At 37.8% G+C, this 20,252-nt stretch overlaps 1 protein-coding gene across 1 annotated transcript in view; it reads right to left on the bottom strand.

Moving 5' to 3' along the window:
• LOC128644497 (succinate dehydrogenase [ubiquinone] flavoprotein subunit, mitochondrial) overlaps positions 1-20,252 on the bottom strand; it is a gene marked incomplete at its 3' end in the record, with an annotated part of 402,567 nt that overhangs the window by 86,432 nt on the left and 295,883 nt on the right. The window contains exon 11 of the mRNA XM_053697078.1: positions 1,341-1,459. Within this exon, the coding sequence (XP_053553053.1) occupies positions 1,341-1,459 (119 nt within the window). The remainder of the gene's footprint in view (positions 1-1,340; positions 1,460-20,252) is intronic.

Genomic DNA, 20,252 nt, shown 5'->3' with positions numbered 1-20,252 from the left:
AAACTTTTGATTGAAGAAATAAACTAAGTATAAAAAACACCACAGACCTCTCACAACGTCCTATCTAGTTGAGTTGCAAGAGAATGACTGGATATGACATGTGAGGGGAGGAGCTATATAGCAGCTCTGCTTGGGTGATCCTCTTGCAACTTCCTGTTGGGAAGGAGATATAATCCCATAAGTAATGGATGACCCGTGGACTGAATACACTTAACAAGAGAAATACTATACCTTGCTAAGAGCAGAGGGTATAATTGAAGGATAAGGACATGTAAGAGGATCAAGCTAGGACCGTAACCCAGTCTGGAATACACGGAGGCTGCTCTAAACAGTAAGCGCAAAATAATTTTCTGACATAAGAGCCGCATAACGGACGAAGAAGCAAAGGTAAGCTCAGGCTGTAAGAAAGCCCTGTGAGCAGTGACAATATAGCATTTGTGGAGAACATTGGAAACGTTTTAAAGGCTACCAGGTTTTTCATAAACCATTTTGACACAGCCTTTCTGAACAATCCAGATCTGAGTGCCGTTGAACACTGGACTTTGTCTTTTTTATTGCTTAAACTATCGTATTTATTGCATAGCCTGGCATATCTATTTATGTTTTTGTTTTTACTCTTCTGAGAGCGGATGTCCGTTTTTACATGTACTTGTGTCGACACAGCTTTTAATGTATATAATTTTATAATATAAAAGTTTTTTTATTCTAATATTTAATTTCTTATTTTATGGGAGTTAATATCTTCTAGTAAGTTGATATCATATACGGTTCTGAAATTGAAATATTATTAAATTCTGTAACCTAGCATTTGCAGATAATAGAGATTTTCTCTGGTTAAGACCCCCGCTATTTTCTAATAGCGCCAGTATATTTTTCATAGGTGCTACTTTCTTCTCTTTAGGATTTAGTTAGAGGGAATCCCTTATATTTGGCAGTGGGGTAAGGGTTCTAGCGCCAGTTTAGTCTACACTTTCACACTAAATTTGGCATGTTACAAATACTCAATACTCTAACACTGATAAACAACGACTACAACATTCTACAAATGTTTGAGAAAAGTAAAACAGTTTCCTAAACATAAGTAAAAGGAATATGGAAAACAAAATGAGATTTAGGGCCCCATTTATTAACAAATGGGCAAACAATGTTCCCAGTAAGTAACCTGCCTAACCGCAATTGGGGCAAGTTTGCGTCATTTAAAGCCTGCAGTTATTATTGCAACAGCTGCTACACAACAGTATGCAGCCTTTAAATAGACAGAGTATTATTTGATACATTTTTTCCTCACCACAATCATTTATAGTAATTAGAAAATGATTTATGCAAGTTCTGGTGCATACCTTCTGCATGTTGATTCTGAGTTCTGAAGTTCTAGTACTTCCACTGGCAAAGCGTATCTTGTCTAGATTTTCAACTGATTCCTCTCCAGCGTTCTGGCTTATAGGAGGTATTGCCTCACCTTTAAAAACAAAAGAAGGAATTGGTGAGAGGTTTATGAAGAAAACAACACATGAAAAACATTTCAGACTATGTAATGTTGCCGGTTAAAGGGACACTGTTGTCACTTTTTTTTCTATCATTCATACGAAAAAGCAGCAATTAATAATTATAGAAAGCTAAACCTAGGTAGGATCATATGCTAATTTCTAAGCCGTTGAAGACCAACACTTATCTCAGTTAATTTTAAAAGTTTTTTTACAGCTAGACAGTGCTAGTTCACGTGTGCCCTATAGATAACATTGGGCTCACTCCCGTGCTGTTACCTAGGAGCTAGCACTGATTGGCTAAAATGCATATTTGTCAAAAGAACTGAAACAAAGAGGCAGTCTGCAGAGGCTTAGATACAAGGTAATCACAGATGTAAAAAATATTAATATAACCATGTTGGTTATGCATAACTGAGGAATGGGTAATAAAAAGATGTCAGAATAAAAGAAGCAATCCCCAAGCCCTGTGTTGCTGATTCGTTAGGAAAGTTGTCTACACCCTCTTACTGTATTGGCAGCTTGAAGAAAAAAAACATGAATGGGACAGGGAAGTTATTAACAGTTGAAGATTAAATATTTACACACATATAGTGTGATCTGACAACCATGCAGCACTGACAGGTGGCAGAAGAATGTGAGGACACCATTTTGACAACGAGCCCTCAAACTTGACTGATTAAAAATGAAGATAAATTGTCAAAAATTCTAGACTAATCAAAGATGGATGGGGGAGAGGTGGTCTGTGGGGATCCTGTTGCTGCTTGTTGGAAGAGGCTGATGATAGATGGTGCTGGAAAGGGAAATATAGTAGATACCTTATGGTTTTTCAATTATTTTTCCTTTTACTTAAAGCTGAGTTTTGTTTTGTGTTGTTTTTCATTAGTCAGTAGTATTTAGGGGTTCTATGTTTAAGTTGGTGCTGAAATATAGATTTGGGAGGATGTAGATGGGTTGTAACGTAAGAGTTTAAAAAACTAAATTTATGCTAACCGGATAAATTAATTTCTTTCATGGTATTGAGATTCCACAAGCCATTATTCTTGAAATTTAACTTCTGGCCACTAGGAGGATGCAAAGATAGCCAATATTCCCCAAGCTTTTAATCCCTCCTACCTCTATGGTATCCTAATCTATCATATAACAAAGAAAAGCAGAAAAATAGAGAAGTAGGAAAGGACAAAGCAGTGTAAATGAGGTACATACTAGAACTGCCATCAATTGAAAAAAATATATGAGGGTGGTTCTAGTGGACTCTTACCACCATGAAATAAATTAAATTGATCAGGTAAGCATTTCTTTCATAAATTGGGAAGAGTCCAAAAGCCATTACTCCTCGGATCTAATACCCAAGCTGTATAGTCCACAAGTAAATTGGAGGGAAAAAGTTAAGGCAGGCACCTATATACTAGCCACTGAGACTGTTGACTTTACCTGCCAAATGTTATCTCAAAACAAAATTGAGTTGCTGCTGTGCAAACTATATAACAGAAACCTCATTTTAAAAGACATATTTAGACACAATAAGCCTCCTTCCCATGTAGTACCCAAAGGAGTTAGAATGATTGGTTGGAGGTGTGTCAAAAACAACCAATAAGGGCGAGTCTGTCTCTATAAGAAATGGGGTTTAACACTCCTATTTTAAGCTTTGACAATGTCATTCCATGTGAGTAAATCTCCTCCTCCCCAGGACCGGACGGCATCGCCGTACAGAACGATTGTGTGTTCAGCTGCCCTACTCTAGACCGCATTGGTTATGGAGGTGACCTGTGTACACACCCAAAGTGATGTCAGAGGTGGGAGGCTGCTAGAGGAACACGCTGGATTCCAGATCTTTCCACTCGTCCAAACCTGACAATCGCTAAGAGGATCGTTGGAACTGAGTTACCCACTCCGGAGAACAAGACGCAAACAGCTTGCAAGTGGATTCTTCTTTGGGGTAAGCTGCGTTGCAAGCTTGTTTGATACACACACAATCTCTATGTCGTTGAAACATTACTGATGAACCATATGGCTCATATATGTCATTGGACTTATCACACGTATAACACGCCTAACAGTGTACACCTATCGTTGGGCATACCACTCTTAGGGTTACATAGATATACTTGGTTATATAAACCCTTTGCAGAGACTTTGTGTTACTAGGATACCCATCCATTTTGTACTCATTTTAAAAGGCCCACAAAGTCAAACTAATCTAGTAGAATGGACTATTACATTTCCAGAAGGAAATATCCTGCTTCCAAAAAAGAAATCTTTAACAAGGAAGCTAAAGTAACAAATGTACTGCTTTGACTCATACGTGGGCAAATGAAATGAACCATAAACTAAAGATATTTTAAATCCTATGTAACTGAAGTAGGACAAAAAAAAAAAAAAGGATAACAAAACAGTTCTCCAGTCATCCAGTCACAGTAGAATAATGGGATGTAACCAACGATATATAAAGCCTTACCAAGAAAAAAAACTGAGATAAAGGGGCCGATTTATCACAGCCCGAATGGGGCCGTATACCCGTTTCTGCGAGAGCCTTCAGACCGCTGCTCTTAACTCATCCGCCTGCTCTGAGGTGGCGGACATCAATCTGTTGGATCATATACGATCGGGTTGATTGACACCCCCTGCTAGCGGGCCAATTGGCCACGGATGTGCATTGGGCGGCATTGCACAAGCAGTTCACCAGAAAAGATTGCAATAACCCCAGAAATGTCAAGGCTGATAAAAAATAGGGAACCCGCTTTTCGAAAACAAGGCCTTTTTAAGTAAAGAATCCAAATTTCCTCTCCATAAGGTTACTGAAAATTAACTATCCTCACAAGGGAATAGTAAATCATATGGCTAAAGTGGTAATTGTCACATCCATCTTGAAAAAAAGATTCCGCAAAGCTCTACCAAAAAAAAGCTCAAGCTAATGGGAACATCTTTTTAAAATCAGAAAAGTGAATAAAGTAAATTCCTAGCGTGCTCTATTTCTAATAAATAAATTCAAAAATGGCCTCAGGAATAGGAAATTCATATAGAAATTTAGCAGACGCAAAAAATCAAAGCCATTTGAATGACAGTTTTTTCTTGAGCTGGATTTGGGTCTTGAACACTTAAAATCTCTCTTAGCTAATAGAAAAAATGCAGAGATAAACAGTTTCTCTCTAGAGTGGCAATTTTGGGGGATGTTAGGGCACCCTCTAAAGCATTTCTTAAAGGTATCAATTGTCACTTGCAAGAATTGACATGTGAATTAAACCTGCATTTGCAGAATTGTAGAGCCTAAGCTTTACCACTAAGCTACATGTCAGCATCTTCAACATGTAAATCAGAAATCAATTCCTATCAGATAATATCTCCCTATAGGAGACAAGTCTGAGAAACCACTGTCTGAATATTTGAAGACTTTCTTGACTGGACTGATCTGTATGAGAATCAGTGACCAGATAATATAACAGTAGGAAAATGATCCAACAGTCTATACGCAGTCTATAAGCCTCCTTGTGCGTTCGATATGGTAGCGTTAATCTCCATACCGCATAAAAGTCAAGGGCTGCTTTGCCGTGCTCGTTCACGCTTTCCCCTATAGACATCAATGAGGAGAGAGTGTTAGAAAAAAAAACTAACACCTGCGATCGTGGAATGAAAAATCTCTGTAAAGCAGCCCCATTGATGTCTATGTGGAAAAAAACACCCTAACATAAACCCCAAGTCTAAACACCCTAATCTGCCGCCCCCAACATCGCCGACACCTAAATAAAGTTATTAACCCCTAATCTGCTGCTCCCCGACATCACCGACACTATAATAAAGCTATTAACCCCTAATCCCTCACTCCCCGACATCGCCAATACTATAATAAAGCTATTAACCTCTAAACCTCCGGTCTCCCACATCGCCACCACTAAATAATCCTATTAACCCCTAAACCGCCAGCCCCCCACATCGCAAAAACATAATTTATGAAAGAACTTACCTGTTGAATTCATTTCTTTCATATTGGCAAGAGTCCATGAGCTAATGACATATGGGATATACAATCCTACCAGGAGGGGCAAAGTTTCCCAAACCTCAAAATGCCTATAAATACACCCCTCACCACACCCACAATTCAGTTTAACGAATAGCCAAGCAGTGGGGTGATAAAGAAAGGAGTAGAAAGCATCAACAAAGGAAATTTGGAAATAATTGTGCTTTATACAAAAAATCATAACCACCATAAAAAGGGTGGGCCTCATGGACTCTTGCCAATATGAAAGAAATGAATTTATCAGGTAAGTTCTTACATAAATTATGTTTTCTTTCATGTAATTGGCAAGAGTCCATGAGCTAGTGACATATGGGATATCAATACCCAAGATGTGGAGTCTTCCACTCAAGAGTCACTAGAGAGGGAGGGAATAAAATAAAAACAGCCATATTACGCTGAAAAAATAATCCACAACCCAAAAAATAAGTTATTTTCACTTGAAAAGAAAAAAACTTAAATCAAAAGCAGAAGAATCAAACTGAAACAGCTGCCTGAAGAACTTTTCTACCAAAAACTGCTTCCGAAGAAGCCAATACATCAAAATGGTAGAATTTAGTAAATGTATGCAAAGAGGACCAAGTGGCTGCTTTGCAAATCTGATCGACTGAAGCTTCATTCTTAAAAGCCCATGAAGTAGAGACTGATCTAGTAGAATGAGCTATAATTCTCTGAGGCAGGGTTTGACCCGACTCCAAATAAGCTTGATGAATCAAAAGTTTCAACCAAGAAGCCAAGGAAACAGCAGAAGCTTTCTGACCTTTCCTAGGACCAGAAAATAAAACAAATAGACTAGAAGTCTTCCTGAAATTTTTAGTAGCTTCCACATAATATTTCAAAGCTCTTACCACATCCAAAGAATGTAAGGATCTCTCCAAAGAATTCTTAGGATTAGGACATAAAGAAGGGACAACAATTTCTCTACTAATGTTGTTAGAATTCACAACCTTAGGTAAAAATTGAAAAGAAGTACACAAAACTGCCTTATCCTGATGAAAAATCAGAAAAGGAGACTCACAAGAAAGAGCAGATAGCTCAGAAACTCTTCTAGCAGAAGAGATAGCCAAAAGGAACAACACTTTCCAAGAAAGTAGTTTAATGTCCAAAGAATGCATAGGTTCAAATGGAGGAGCCTGTAAAGCCCTCAGAACCAATTTAAGACTCCAAGGATGAGAAATTGACTTAATGACAGGCTTAATACGAACTAAAATGTACATTAAAATGTGTGGAGGGTAGCATGATAAATAATGACAGGGAGAAGGCTGAGGTACTAAACCAGTTTTTTTCTTCAGTATACACAAGAGAAGAACCATTGAATGATACTTTTGAACATAATAGAACATGCCAGTCCATACCACTAACTGGGTTTTGTTTAGAGGATATCAGGAAAAAACTGGAAAATATTAAGGTAAATAAAACTCCAGGCCCAGATGGAATACACCCAAGGGTGTTGAGGGAACTTAGCACTGTTATAGACAAACCTTTACTCTTACTTTTTCAAGACTCATTATCCTCAGGCATGGTACCCCAGGATTGGCGTAAAGCTGATGTGGTGCCACTCTTCAAAAAGGGAAGCAGGGATGATCCAGGAAGCTATAGACCAGTTAGTCTGACATCAATAGTGGGGAAGATATTTGAAGGGATTATAAGGGATTATATTGATGAGCATATTCGTGTAAACAAGATTATGAGTTCTAATCAGCATGGCTTTAGGAGAAATAGATCATGTCAAACTAATCTGATTAGATTCTACGAGGAAGTAAGTCAAAATATAGATAAAGGGGAATCAGTGGATGTGATATACTTAGATTTTGCAAAGGCATTTGATACAGTGCCACATGAGAGATTAATGCACAAAATTAAGGGACTGGGAATAGCTGAAAATGTTAGCTCATGGATAAATAACTGGATAAAAGATAGGGAGCAACGAGTAGTAGTAAATGGATCATACTCAGATTGGACAAAGGTAATCAGTGGCGTCCCCCAGGGATCAGTACTGGGCCCTGTTCTTTTTAATATTTTTATAAATGACTTGGAGCAAGGATTAAATAGCGACATCTCTATTTTTGCAGATGATACTAAGTTAAGTAAGGTCATAAGGTCAGAGCAGGACGAACTGTCTTTACAAAGGGATTTGCTAAAATTAGAACTATGGGCAAGTGAATGGAAAATGAGATTTAATACGGAAAAATGCAAGGTTCTACATTTTGGAATTAAAAATAAGCAGGCTACGTATTTTTTAAATGGGACAAGACTTAGCCAAACACAGGAGGAAAGGGATTTGGGAGTAGTAATAGATAACAAGCTAAAGATGGGTGCACAATGCAGGGCAGCGGCTTCAAAGGCTAATAAGATACTAGCATGTATTAAAAGAGGTATTGATTCAAGGGAGGAAAGCATAATTCTGTCATTATATAAAGCCCTGGTAAGACCTCACCTTGAGTTTGGAGTGCAGTTCTGGGGACCAATTGCTAAAAAAGATATTGCAGAACTAGAAAAAGTTCAGAGAAGGGCCACAAAGCTAATAAGGGGATTGGAGAAATTAACCTATGAGGAGAGGCTAGCCAAACTGGGTCTGTTTTCTTTAGAAAAAAGGCGCTTGAGAGGTGACATGATTACTTTATATAAATATATTCAAGGCCCATATACAGAGATGGCAGAAGCTCTGTTTATTCCAAGAAAATTGTTTCTGACAAGAGGTCATAATTTAAGGTTGGAGGAAAGGAGATTTAATCTCCTGCAACGGAAACGTTTTTTCACTGTGAGAGCAATAAAATTGTGGAACTCATTACCAAAGGAGGTAGTGAATGCCAATACCATAGATACATTTAAAAATAGTCTGGATAAGTTTCTGTATACTAACAAAATTCATGGATATGATTGCTAGTATTAAATGGGTCACATTTTAATGGGGTTATTTAAGCTTAACTGGAGCTTTTTGTAAGTATTTTAGATTTGTATAGGTTGAACTCGATGGACTTCAGTCTTTTTTTCAACCTTATCTACTATGTTACTATGTTACTATGTAAAGCCTGTACAAAACAGTGTATATCAGGAAGTATAGCAATTTTTCTGTGAAATAAAACAGAAAGAGCGGAGATTTGTCCTTTCAAGGAACCTGCAGACAAACCCTTATCCAGACCATCCTGAAGAAACTGCAAAATTCTAGGAATTCTAAAAGAATGCCAGGAGAATTTATGAGAAGAACACCATGAAATGTAAGCCTTCCAAACTCTATAATAAATCTTATTAGAGACAGATTTACGAGCTTGTAACATAGTATTAATCACTGAATCAGAGAAACCTCTATGACTTAGAACTAAGCGTTCAATTTCCATACCTTCAAATTTAATGATTTGAGATCCTGATGGAAAAACGGACCTTGAGATAGTAGGTCCGGCCGTAATGGAACTGGCCAAGGCGGGCAACTGGACATCCGAACCAGATCCGCATACCAAAACCTTTGTGGCCATGCTGGAGCCACCAGCAACACAAAAGACTGTTCCATGATGATTTTGGAAATCACTCTTGGAAGAAGAACTAGAGGCGGGAAGATGTAAGCAGGTTGATAACACCAAGGAAGTGTCAGCGCATCCACTGCTTCCGCCTGAACATCCTTGGACCTGGACAGGTATCTGGGAAGCTTCTTGTTTAGATGAGAGGCCATGAGATCTATCTCTGGAAGCCCCCACATCTGAACAATCTGAGAAAACACATCTGGATGGAGAGACCACTCCCCTGGATGTAAAGTCTGGCGGCTGAGATAATCCGCCTCCCAATTGTCTACACCTGGGATATGTACCGCAGAGATTAGACAGGAGCTAGTATCCGAGATACTTCTTTCATAGCTTGGGGACTGTGAGTCCCACCCTGATGATTGACATAAGCCACAGTTGTGATATTGTCTGTCTGAAAACAAATGAACGGTTCTCTCTTTAGTAGAGGCCAGAACTGAAGAGCCCTGAGAATTGCACGGAGTTCTAAAATATTTATTGGTAATCTCGCCTCTTGAGATTTCCAAACCCCTTGTGCTGTCAGAGACCCCCAAACAGCTCCCCAACCTGAAAGACTCGCATCTGTTGTGATCACAGTCCAGGTTGGGCGAACAACAGAAGCCCCTTGAACCAAACGATGGTGATCTATCCACCATGTCAGAGAGTGTCGTACATTTGGATTCAAGGATATTAATTGTGATATCTTTGTATAATCCCTGCACCATTGATTCAGCATACAAAGCTGTAGAGGTCTCATGTGAAAACGAGCAAAGGGGATTGCGTCCAATGCTGCAGTCATGAGACCTAAAACTTCCATGCACATAGCCACTAAAGGGAATGACTGAGACTGAAGGCGCCGGCAGGCTGCAACCAATTTAAAACGTCTCTTGTCTGTTAGAGACAGAGTCATGGACACTGAATCTATCTGGAAACCTAAAAAGGTGACCCTTGTCTGAGGAATCAAGAAACTTTTTGGTAAATTGATCCTCCAACCATGTTTCCGAAGAAACAACACTAGTTGATTCGTGTGAGATTCTGCAGTATGTAAAGACTGAGCTAGTACCAAGATATCGTCCAAATAAGGAAACACCGCAATACCCTGTTCTCTGATTACAGATAGTAGGGCACCCAGAACCTTTGAAAAGATTCTTGGAGCTGTTGCTAGGCCAAATGGAAGAGCAACAAATTGGTAATCCTTGTCTAGAAAAGAGAATCTGAGAAACTGATAGTGTTCTGGATGAATCGGAATATGAAGGTATGCATCCTGCAAGTCTATTGTGGACATATAATGTCCTTGCTGAACAAAAGGCAGAATAGTCCTTATAGTCACCATCTTGAAAGTTGGTACTCTTACATAACGATTCAAAATTTTCAGATCCAGAACTGGTCTGAACAAATTTTCTTTCTTTGGTACAATGAATAGGTTTGAATAAAACCCCAAACCTTGTTCCTGAAGAGGAACTGGCATGATTACCCCTGAAGACTCCAGATCTGAAACACACTTCAGAAAAGCCTGAGCTTTTACTGGATTTACAGGAATGTGTGAGAGAAAAAATCTTCTCACAGGAGGTCTTACTTTGAATCCTATTCGATACCCTTGAGAGACAATGTTCTGAATCCAATGATTTTGGACAGATTTTATCCAAAAATCCTTGAAAAACCTTAATCTGCCCCCTACCAGCTGAGCTGGAATGAGGGCCGCACCTTCATGCGGATTTAGGGGCAGACTTTGGTTTCCTAAATGGCTTGGATTTATTCCAATTTGAGGAAGGTTTGCAACTGGAAGCAGATTCCTTGGGAGGAGGATTGAGTTTTTGTTCCTTATTCTGACAAAAGGAACGAAAACGGTTAGAAGCCTTAGATTTACCCTAAGGTTTTTTATCCTGAGGCAAAAAAACTCCTTTTCCTCCAGTGATAGTTGAAATAATAGAATCCAACTGAGAACCAAATAAATTATTACCTTGGAAAGAAAGAGATAGTAATCTAGATTTAGATGTCATATCAGCATTCCAAGATTTAAGCCACAAAGCTCTTCTAGCTAATACAGCTAAAGACATGGATCTAACATCAATTTTGATAATATCAAAAATGGCATCACAAATAAAATGATTAGCATGTTGCAGTAAGCGAACAATGCTAGATATGTCAGAATCCAATTCATGTTGCGCTAAATTTTCCAACCAGAAAGTTGATGCGGCCGCAACATCACCCAAAGAAATAGCAGGTCTGAGAAGATGACCTGAATATAAATAGGCCTTCCTTAGATAAGATTCAAGCTTCCTATCTAAAGGATCCTTAAAGGAAGTGCTATCTTCCATTGGAATAGTGGTACGTTTAGCAAGAGTAGAAATAGCCCCATCAACTTTGGGGATCTTTTCCCAAAACTCTATAGATTTTGCTGGTAAAGGATACAATCTCTTAAACCTTGAAGAAGGAACAAAGGAAGTACCTGGCTTATTCCATTCCCTAGAAATCATATCAGAAATAGCCTCAGGAATGGGAAAAACACCTGGGGAAACCACAGGAGGTTTAAAAACAGCATTTTAACGTTTATTAGACTGAACGTCAATAGGACTGGTTACCTCAATATCCAAAGTAATTAACACTTCTTTTAATAAAGAACGCATATACTCTATTTTAAATAAATAAGTAGATTTGTCAGTGTCAATATCTGAGGAAGGGTCTTCTGTTTCAGATAGATCCTCATCAGAAGAGGATGAATTATTATGTTGTTGGTCATTTGAAATTTCATCAGTTAAATGAGAAGTTTTAAAAGACCTTTTACGTTTATTAGAAGGTGGAAATGCAGACAAAGCCTTCATAATAGATTCAGAAACAAATTCTTTGAAATTTACAGGTATATCATGCACATTAGAAGTTGAAGGAACTGCAACTGGCAATGTACTATTACTGATAGAAACACTATCTGCATGTAAAAGTTTATCATGACAACTATTACAAATTACATTCGGTGGAATAATTTCTACAATTTTGCAACAAATGCACTTAGCTTTGGTAGAACCGACGTCAGGCAGCAATGTTCCAGCAGAAACTTCAGAGACAGGATCGGATTGGGACATCTTGCTCAATGTAAAAGAAAAAACAACATATAAAGCAAAATTATCTATTTCCTTAAATGACAGTTTCAGGAATGGAAAAAAATGCAAAAGCATAGGCCTCTTGATAGAAGAAAACAGGAGGCAAACATGCATGGGGTATTGAAATAATGAAAAAATTGGCGCCAAGTATGACGCACAACGTAACGTAAACTTTTTTGGCGCCAAAAATGACCGGAAATGACACACTTGCGTCACTAATGACGCCGCCGCGTGACAGGTCTCGACGTCACATATGACACTGGAAATTATGAAGTTGCGTCAAAAAACTTAATTTCCCGCGCCAAAAAAGTTTGCGCCAAAAATGACGCAATAAAGTCTAACATTTGACGCACCCGCGGGCCTAATACCCGCAAATGCAAAAGTAGTCAAAATTGAAAAAGACTAAACCCCAGGTAAGAAACAAATTTCTTAAAGTGTTTATATTCCCAAATATGAAACTGACAGTCTGCAGAAGGAAATACATGAACCTGACTCATGGCAAATATAAGTACAATACATATATTTAGAACTTTATATAAATTGCATAAAGTGCCAAACCATAGCTGAGAGTGTCTTAACCTCTTAAGGACATATGACGGAATTTTTCCGTCATAAAACAATTGAGCAAACAGAAAGCTGTGTCCTTAAAGGGTTAAGAAATAAAAACATACTTACCAAAAGACACCCATCCACAAATAGCAGATAGCCAAACCAGTACTAAAACAGTTCTTTAGTAGAGGTAATGGTAAATTTGAGAGTATATCGTCGATCTGAAAAGGGAGGTAGGAGATGAATCTCTACGACCGATAACAGAGAACCCATGAAAAAGACCCCCGTTAGGGAAATCATCGTATTCAATAGGTGATACTCCCTTCACGTCCCTCTGACATTCGCTGTACTCTGAGAGGAATCGGGCTTCAACAATGCTGAGAAGCGCATATCAACGTAGAAATCTTAGCACAAACTTACTTCACCACCTCCATAGGAGGCAAAGTTTGTAAAACTGAATTGTGGGTGTGGTGAGGGGTGTATTTATAGGCATTTTGAGGTTTGTATATCCCATATGTCACTAGCTCATGGACTCTTGCCAATTACATGAAAGAAACACTAAATAAAACCAATAACCCCTAAACCTAACACTCCCTTAACTTTAAATTAAAATTACAATATAACTATCTTAAAACAAACAAAAACGTACCTGTGAAAAAAAAAAAACTAAGTTTAAACTATAAATAAACCTAACTTAACTATTCTAATAAAAAAATCTAAATTACAAATTTAAAAAAATCTAACACTACGAAAAAAATTTAAAAAATCTAAAATTACAAAAAATAATTAACACTAAGCTTCCAAAAAATAATAAACGAAATTATCAAAAATAAAAACAATTACACCTAATCTAATAGCCCTGTAAAAGTAAAAAAAAGCCCCCCAAAATAAAAACACCCCCTAGCCTACAATAAACTACAAATAGCCCTTAAAAGGGCCTTTTGTACAGCTCTTTTGCCTGTAAAAAATACAAAGTCCCCCAACAGTAAAACCCACCACCCAACCAACTGCCCAAAATAAAAAAAAACTAACTCTAAAATAAAAACCTAAGCTACCCATTGCCCCTAAAGGGGCATTTGTATGGGCATTGCCCTTAAAAGGGCATTTAGCTCTTTTAAATTGCCCTTAAAAGGGCATTCAGCTCTTTTAAAAAAGCCCAAAACCCCAATTAAAAAAAAACCCCACCCAAAAAAATAAAAAAAAAAACCTAACACTAACCCCCAGAATATCTACTAACGGTTCCATGAAGTCCGGACATTCATCTCCATCCAGGTGGCGAGATTTCTTCAACCAGGCGGCGATATCTTCATCCTTCCCAGAGGCGTCTTATATCTTCATCCCGGAGGCGCAGAGCAGAGCCATCCTGGAAGCAGAAGACATCCTGCGCGGAGCGTCCTCTTCATACGGTCACCGCCGTACACTGAAGTTGAATGCATGATAGCCAATTGAAAATGGCGTACCTTGCATTCCTATTGGCTGATTTGATTCTTCAAATACAAATCACCCATTAGGATAAGACCTTCTGAAATCCTATTGGCTGTTCAAAACAGCCAATAGGATGAAAGCTACTGAAATCCTATTGGCTGTTCAAATCAGCCAATAGGATTTCAGTAGCTCTCATCCTATTGGCTGTTTTGATGAAGACTGGATGAAGACTTCTCGCCGCCTGGATGGAGATGGATGTCCGGACTTCAGGAACCGTGAGTAGATATTCTGGGTTTAGTGTTTTTTTTAGATTAGGGCTGAATGCTTTTTTAAGGGCAATGAAAAAGAGTTGAATGCCCTTTTAAGGGCAATGAAAAATAGATGAATGCCCTTTTAAGGGCAATGCCCATACAAATACCCCTTTAGGGGCAATGAGTAGCTTAGGTTTTTTTTAGTTAGTTTTTTTATTTTGGGGAATGGTTGGGTGGTGGGTTTTACTGTTGCTGGGACTTTGCATTTTTTTTACAGGTAAAAGAGCTGTTTAACTTAGAGCAATGCCCTACAAAAGGCCCTTTTAAGGGCAATTAGTAGTTTATTGTAGGCTAGCAGTGTTTTTATTTTGGGGGGTATTAGATTAGGTGTAATTGTTTTTATTTCGATAATTTTGTTTATTATTTTTTGTAAGCAAGATTTTTTTTATTTTTTTCGAAGTGTTAGTTTTTTTTAAAATTTAGGTTTTTAAATCGGTAGTAATTTTTTATTTTATTAGAATAGTAATGTTAGGTTAATTTATAGTTTAATGTTAGGTTTATTTTTATTTTACAGGTAAGTTTTTATTTATTTTAAGATAGTTATAATGTAATTTTAATTTTATGTTAGGGGGGTGTTAGGTGTAGGGGTTAATAGTTTAATTTAGTGTTTTGCGATGTGGGGTGCCGGCGGTTTAGGGGTTAATATGTTTATTTAGTGGCAGCAATATGGGTGGGCAGCAGATTAGGAGTTAATAAGTTTTAAATAGTGTTTGCGATGCAGGAGGGCGGCAGTTTAGGGGTTAATAGGTAGTTTATGGGTGTTAGTGTACTTTGCAACGCTTTAGTTATGAGTTTTGTGAAACATTTTCGTCTCGCAAAATCCATAACTACTGCTCTCAGATGGCGTTATGGATCGTATCGGTATAGGCTGTAACGCAAGCATTTTAGCCTGAACGCACAACCTGTAATACCGGCGCTATGAACATCCCACACAAATACGTCATTTTTTTGAGTGCGGAATGGACGTTGCGTTACAGGCTAAAATGCTTGCGGTATAGCTATACTGACGTGACTTGTAATATGTTTTACTGGCAATTAAGCTGGAATTGCCATTTTTTTCAGCGTTAAAAGCCGTAACGCAAAACTCGTAATCTAGGTGTTTGTCTTTTATCTGCAAATGTTGAATGCAGGGGATACACAAAGAACAGCAGAAGTAAACCATTTAAAGGGACATGAAACACAACATTTTTCTTTCATGATTTAGAAAGAGCATGCAATTTTAAACAAGTTTCTAATTTACTTATATTATCTAATTTGCTTCATTCTCTTGATATACTTTTGCAGAAAAGCATATCTAGATGTGGTTGCTGCACATAGATCCCTCGTGTGATTGGCTCACCCATGTGCATTGCTATTTCTTCAACAATGGATATCTAAAGTATGAAGCAAATTAGGTAATAGAAGTAATATGGAATGTTGTTTATAATTTTATTCTCTACTTGAATCATGAAATAAAATGTTTGGGTTGAGTGTCCCTTTAAAGAGAATCTTCAGGTGGGAAACAGGTGGGAAACAGTGACCTACCGTGGACAAGTTTTAGAGGATAGTTAATTTCTTTTGATATGTGCGCTAATCAAATATCTCTCGTAGTACTTTTGTAATATTTACAAGGGATTACAACAACTGTTATTGACTAGGTGATGATATTTCAATAGAAATTTGCTTTTACGGTACTTACAAACTGGTGTAATATCACATCCTACCCTTGAACGCAGTAATGCTTCTGAGCTGTAGTCACTTGCTGCTTTTATAAAAGGAAAAACAACACCATAGCTCTGTTTATGACACTGTTAATTTCATATTTGGATAAACCCTTTTGCATCATTGCACGCATCACTTGGAACTAACACACTTCAGCTCCTAGCATCTAAGTCCCATGAATGGCACCAACACGATAAGCTTTGTTCAAACACTTGCAGGTTTAGGCATGCACAGGCAAGCAGAGACAAACCTTCCTTCCCTTATGACATTTTTGTGTCTGTACCAATTTGATAGATCATGCTTTATTGTTGCCACTATCAAATGTAGTAACATTTTAGACCTCAATGACAATCATAAACATAATTACTATAAAATACTGTTCATTTTTATTATTTGTTATGATTATATTACATCTGTTCATTTCTGAAAACGCATGCATAAAGTATTCTCTTCCAAAGATTTCTACTAGCCCTGGCACTGTAACCAGTGGAATCTCAAACTAACAAAGGACTTATATCAGTGAAAATTTCAGGTTCCAATCTTGTCCCCCACCAGAGATAATCAACACGAAATTGAGGGGAAATGTTACAAAATTGCACACTCTCGCCCCCATAAGAAAGATGTCTCAAACCTGAAATGTTCTGCTTGAACACTATACTTACCCAGGTACCCCTTAAAAAAAATTGTCAGGACTGAGACACCAACTCTTGCCATTATAAATAGTCCCTAAAAGTGGAACTTTCAGCTATTTAGATCTTTATATTAGGACTTAAGTTCTAAGTCTATGGAACAAGAAGAAACTGTCCAAAGGAAAGCTACTAAAATGGTACATGGTCTAAAATATAAAACATACAAAGAAAGACTCTAAATATGTATAGAAAACAAGAGATGGAAAGAGGGCGCCACAATAGCGTGATATCGTCTGGTCATACAGATTTATGTATAGACAGATAATATGCTTACCAGAGCATGTGGCACAGTACTGTGCTGTGCACAGCTCTGATACACTCACAATATCTGACAAGCTCTGACAGTTCTGTTTAATATAATTAAATAGATCGAGTGAATATTTACACTCGATTGAGATCTGATATATTGTAATATTTTTAATGTAAGAGATTCAATTATTTTACATAATCCTTTGTAAACATATGTTTTTTTTAACACCAGTGGTTTGTTAATTTTTAACAGCTGGGAGCTAGAACCGGCTTTTTCAGCTGATATCCGTAAATGTTTTCCTATTGGATAGATACCTCATGACAACTTCCTTTTGAGATATACAATGTGTATATATTGTTAACAATTGTAACTGATTGCATTCGCTTTTTATCTGATGAAAAGACCCAGTTGGGGTTGAGAAACGTGTCATTGAATACAGCAATTTTATTTGAGAAGTTGTCCATGTTGTGGTATTCTAATACTAATATAACAACACGCAGAGTTGTTCTGTTCAACTTAAACCAAGACATCAGGAGGTGTTTACGAAGTGAGAACCAGGAGAAGATCCTAAGGAACACATTTCCTGCAGTGTACTAGCCACTGTTTTAAGTGCTAGCAAGCTTTCACGCACTGGTCACAGCACAGTGCCACACTCTCTGCTAAGCATATTACCTGTCTATACATAAATCTGTATGACCAGACGATATCACGCTATTGTGGCACCCTCTTTCCATCTCTTGTTTTCTAACAGCTTTCCCTCACTCTCCGGGATCAAGAGGAGCTGCCTGTCTCCACACATACACCATATCCAAGAAGAATATTATCAACATCTTTCTGCATAGATACCGATTTTTACGGACACATCCAGAAGCCGGTTACGGTAGATCCGTTTCTTGACTTATAAAGTCAGACATTTGACATTTAACTGTTTATATCTCAGCGCGCTTTTATATCCCCTTCTGGGATATTGTTTGTTTTCTAAATATGTATAGTTTAGAGAAGAGAAGGGAAAGAGGTGACATGATAGAAACCTTCAAATATATGAAAGGACTTAATAAAGTAGAAGCTGAAAGTATTTTCCACAAAAAAGAAATACCAAAACAAGGGGCCACAATCTTAAATTAGAAGGTAGCAGATTCAGGAAAAATGTGAGGAAACTTTTTTTTTTTACAGAAAAGGTAGTGGATTCATGGAATAAACTTCCAAAAGAGGTGATAAACACAGGGACAGTAAAATAACTAAAAAATGCTTGGGACATGCATAAGGCTATCCTAAGAAAACAGTAACATGTAATATGGGTAGACTTGATTGGACTTTTGGTTCTTCTATACCATCAAATTCTATGTTTCAGGGGCGGAGCTTGAGCCCGAGCCGACAAGACGCACTCTCTCCTAGCTCCTGCATAACCTGCAAAGCTTTTGTTATTTTTTCAATACCTATCTCAATATCTTAGCCAAATTGAGCATTAGTATACACTGTGAACCACACAGGTCTATCTTTGCAACTCTAGCAGAAACTACCCTTTGTTCAACTGCAAACTTGGATAATTATGGCCTCTCTCAAAAGCCACACACAATCAGTGAGGGACTGTCTTACTAAAGCACAACAAAGAAAAAAGGGGCTTGAAACTAATGCCATCATATATCCTGATGATATTACTCAGTCACCTCCTAGCCCTCAATCTGATGATTCTACCATGTCTTCTAATGACATATTATTAAAGCAAATCAAAACTTTATTGCAGGAGGAATTGAAAACAGCCCTAGCTGAACTAAAACAAGATATCTTGGACATTGGTAGCAGGACCTTTGCTTTGGAGGATAAAGTTGATGAAATAGTAAGTGAAATACCGAACATTCATTCTGTTATGAAAGAACAACAGGAAAGGATCCATAAATTAGAGTCACAATTAGAGGACTTGGAAAACCGATCAAGGAGATCGAACATCCTTATACACAACTTATCTGAGTCATACTCTAATGTGCAGGATACTCTCTTACATATTTTTCAACAACGTCTTCCTTCCACAGAACCATCTTCATTCCTGATGAATAGAGCTCATAGAGCGGTTAATAAGCCACCACCAAATGCAACTTGCAGAGATGTTATTGTTAAAATGCATTACCACCATGTAAAGGAACAGATCCTACAAGCAGCATGCAACCTTAAAAAATTTAATTTGAGGTACATATTCTCCAGCTTTATAATGATTTATCTCCAATTACACTCAGAAAACGTAGAGCTTTCCAGACCTATTGCACAGACACTCGCTCAAGCACACATCAAATACAGGTGGAACTACCCCTTCAAGCTACAATTCAACCACAACAGGCATATATACTCATGATCCACAGTTTAAGAGGGTAGAGAACTATTGCAAAAACTGCAGATCTCAATTGAAGATATTCCTTCCCATCTTCTCCCAAACTACAACGAGCACCACTTGTTCGCACCTGGACTCAGGGAAAAATGGGTAAGAAAAATGAGTAAGATCATATCTTTAAATGAATGCATTCCTGTGGACTCCCTATAGTCTGCTTCATCTATAAGAAGTCAATAATCGTTTTGAAATGACTATCCTAGTGATACTACTTGAGAGAGTCGTTGGATATCCATATTAAGATGTATACATATAAATGTTATTGTTTCTATTAGTTTAACTTACTATAGGTTTAAGTAGTTTCTGTAAATGAGTTAGAGGCTGAGACTAGCTCAACCTCTCAAATCTTTCCCTCCTCTAGCCTATCACCACTCCAGTCCACTCCCTCCCATTTATCCCCCTCCTTTTTCCACTTTTTTTTTTCTTCTTTCATCCTCCCCCCTCCTTTAATAATATATACTTGTCGGATCATGCCTGATACAATTTGGAATAATTGTTCTGCCCACTAACCTGTTAACAATGGGGCTAGTTGCTCCTGGAAGATCTTTGTTCTTTATGTTTACTTGTTGTTATCTAACTCTCTTTTTACAGAATCAATGTGATCAGAAGAAGGTTGTTTTATGCTTAATGGCTGTATTGTGTACTATTTATCTCACACCTGTACTCCCATGGTCTCCTTCCAAGAGTGGGGGTTCTGGGGCTCAGCTCTCTGATCTAGGGAAAAGTCCCTGCTATACTTGCTTAGTAGAAAGGGACCACCAGAGCTTAATTCTTTCATTTATCCCTTAAAGAATGATTCAATTTATTTCTCATGTCAGTGGACTGAATTCGAACACAAAGAAAAAAAGCCCTAAATGAA

The sequence above is a fragment of the Bombina bombina genome, unplaced genomic scaffold (assembly GCF_027579735.1).
Source record: "Bombina bombina isolate aBomBom1 unplaced genomic scaffold, aBomBom1.pri scaffold_463, whole genome shotgun sequence".
NCBI classification, from domain to species: Eukaryota; Metazoa; Chordata; class Amphibia; order Anura; family Bombinatoridae; genus Bombina; species Bombina bombina.
This window is presented reverse-complemented; position numbering and strand designations above follow the sequence as displayed.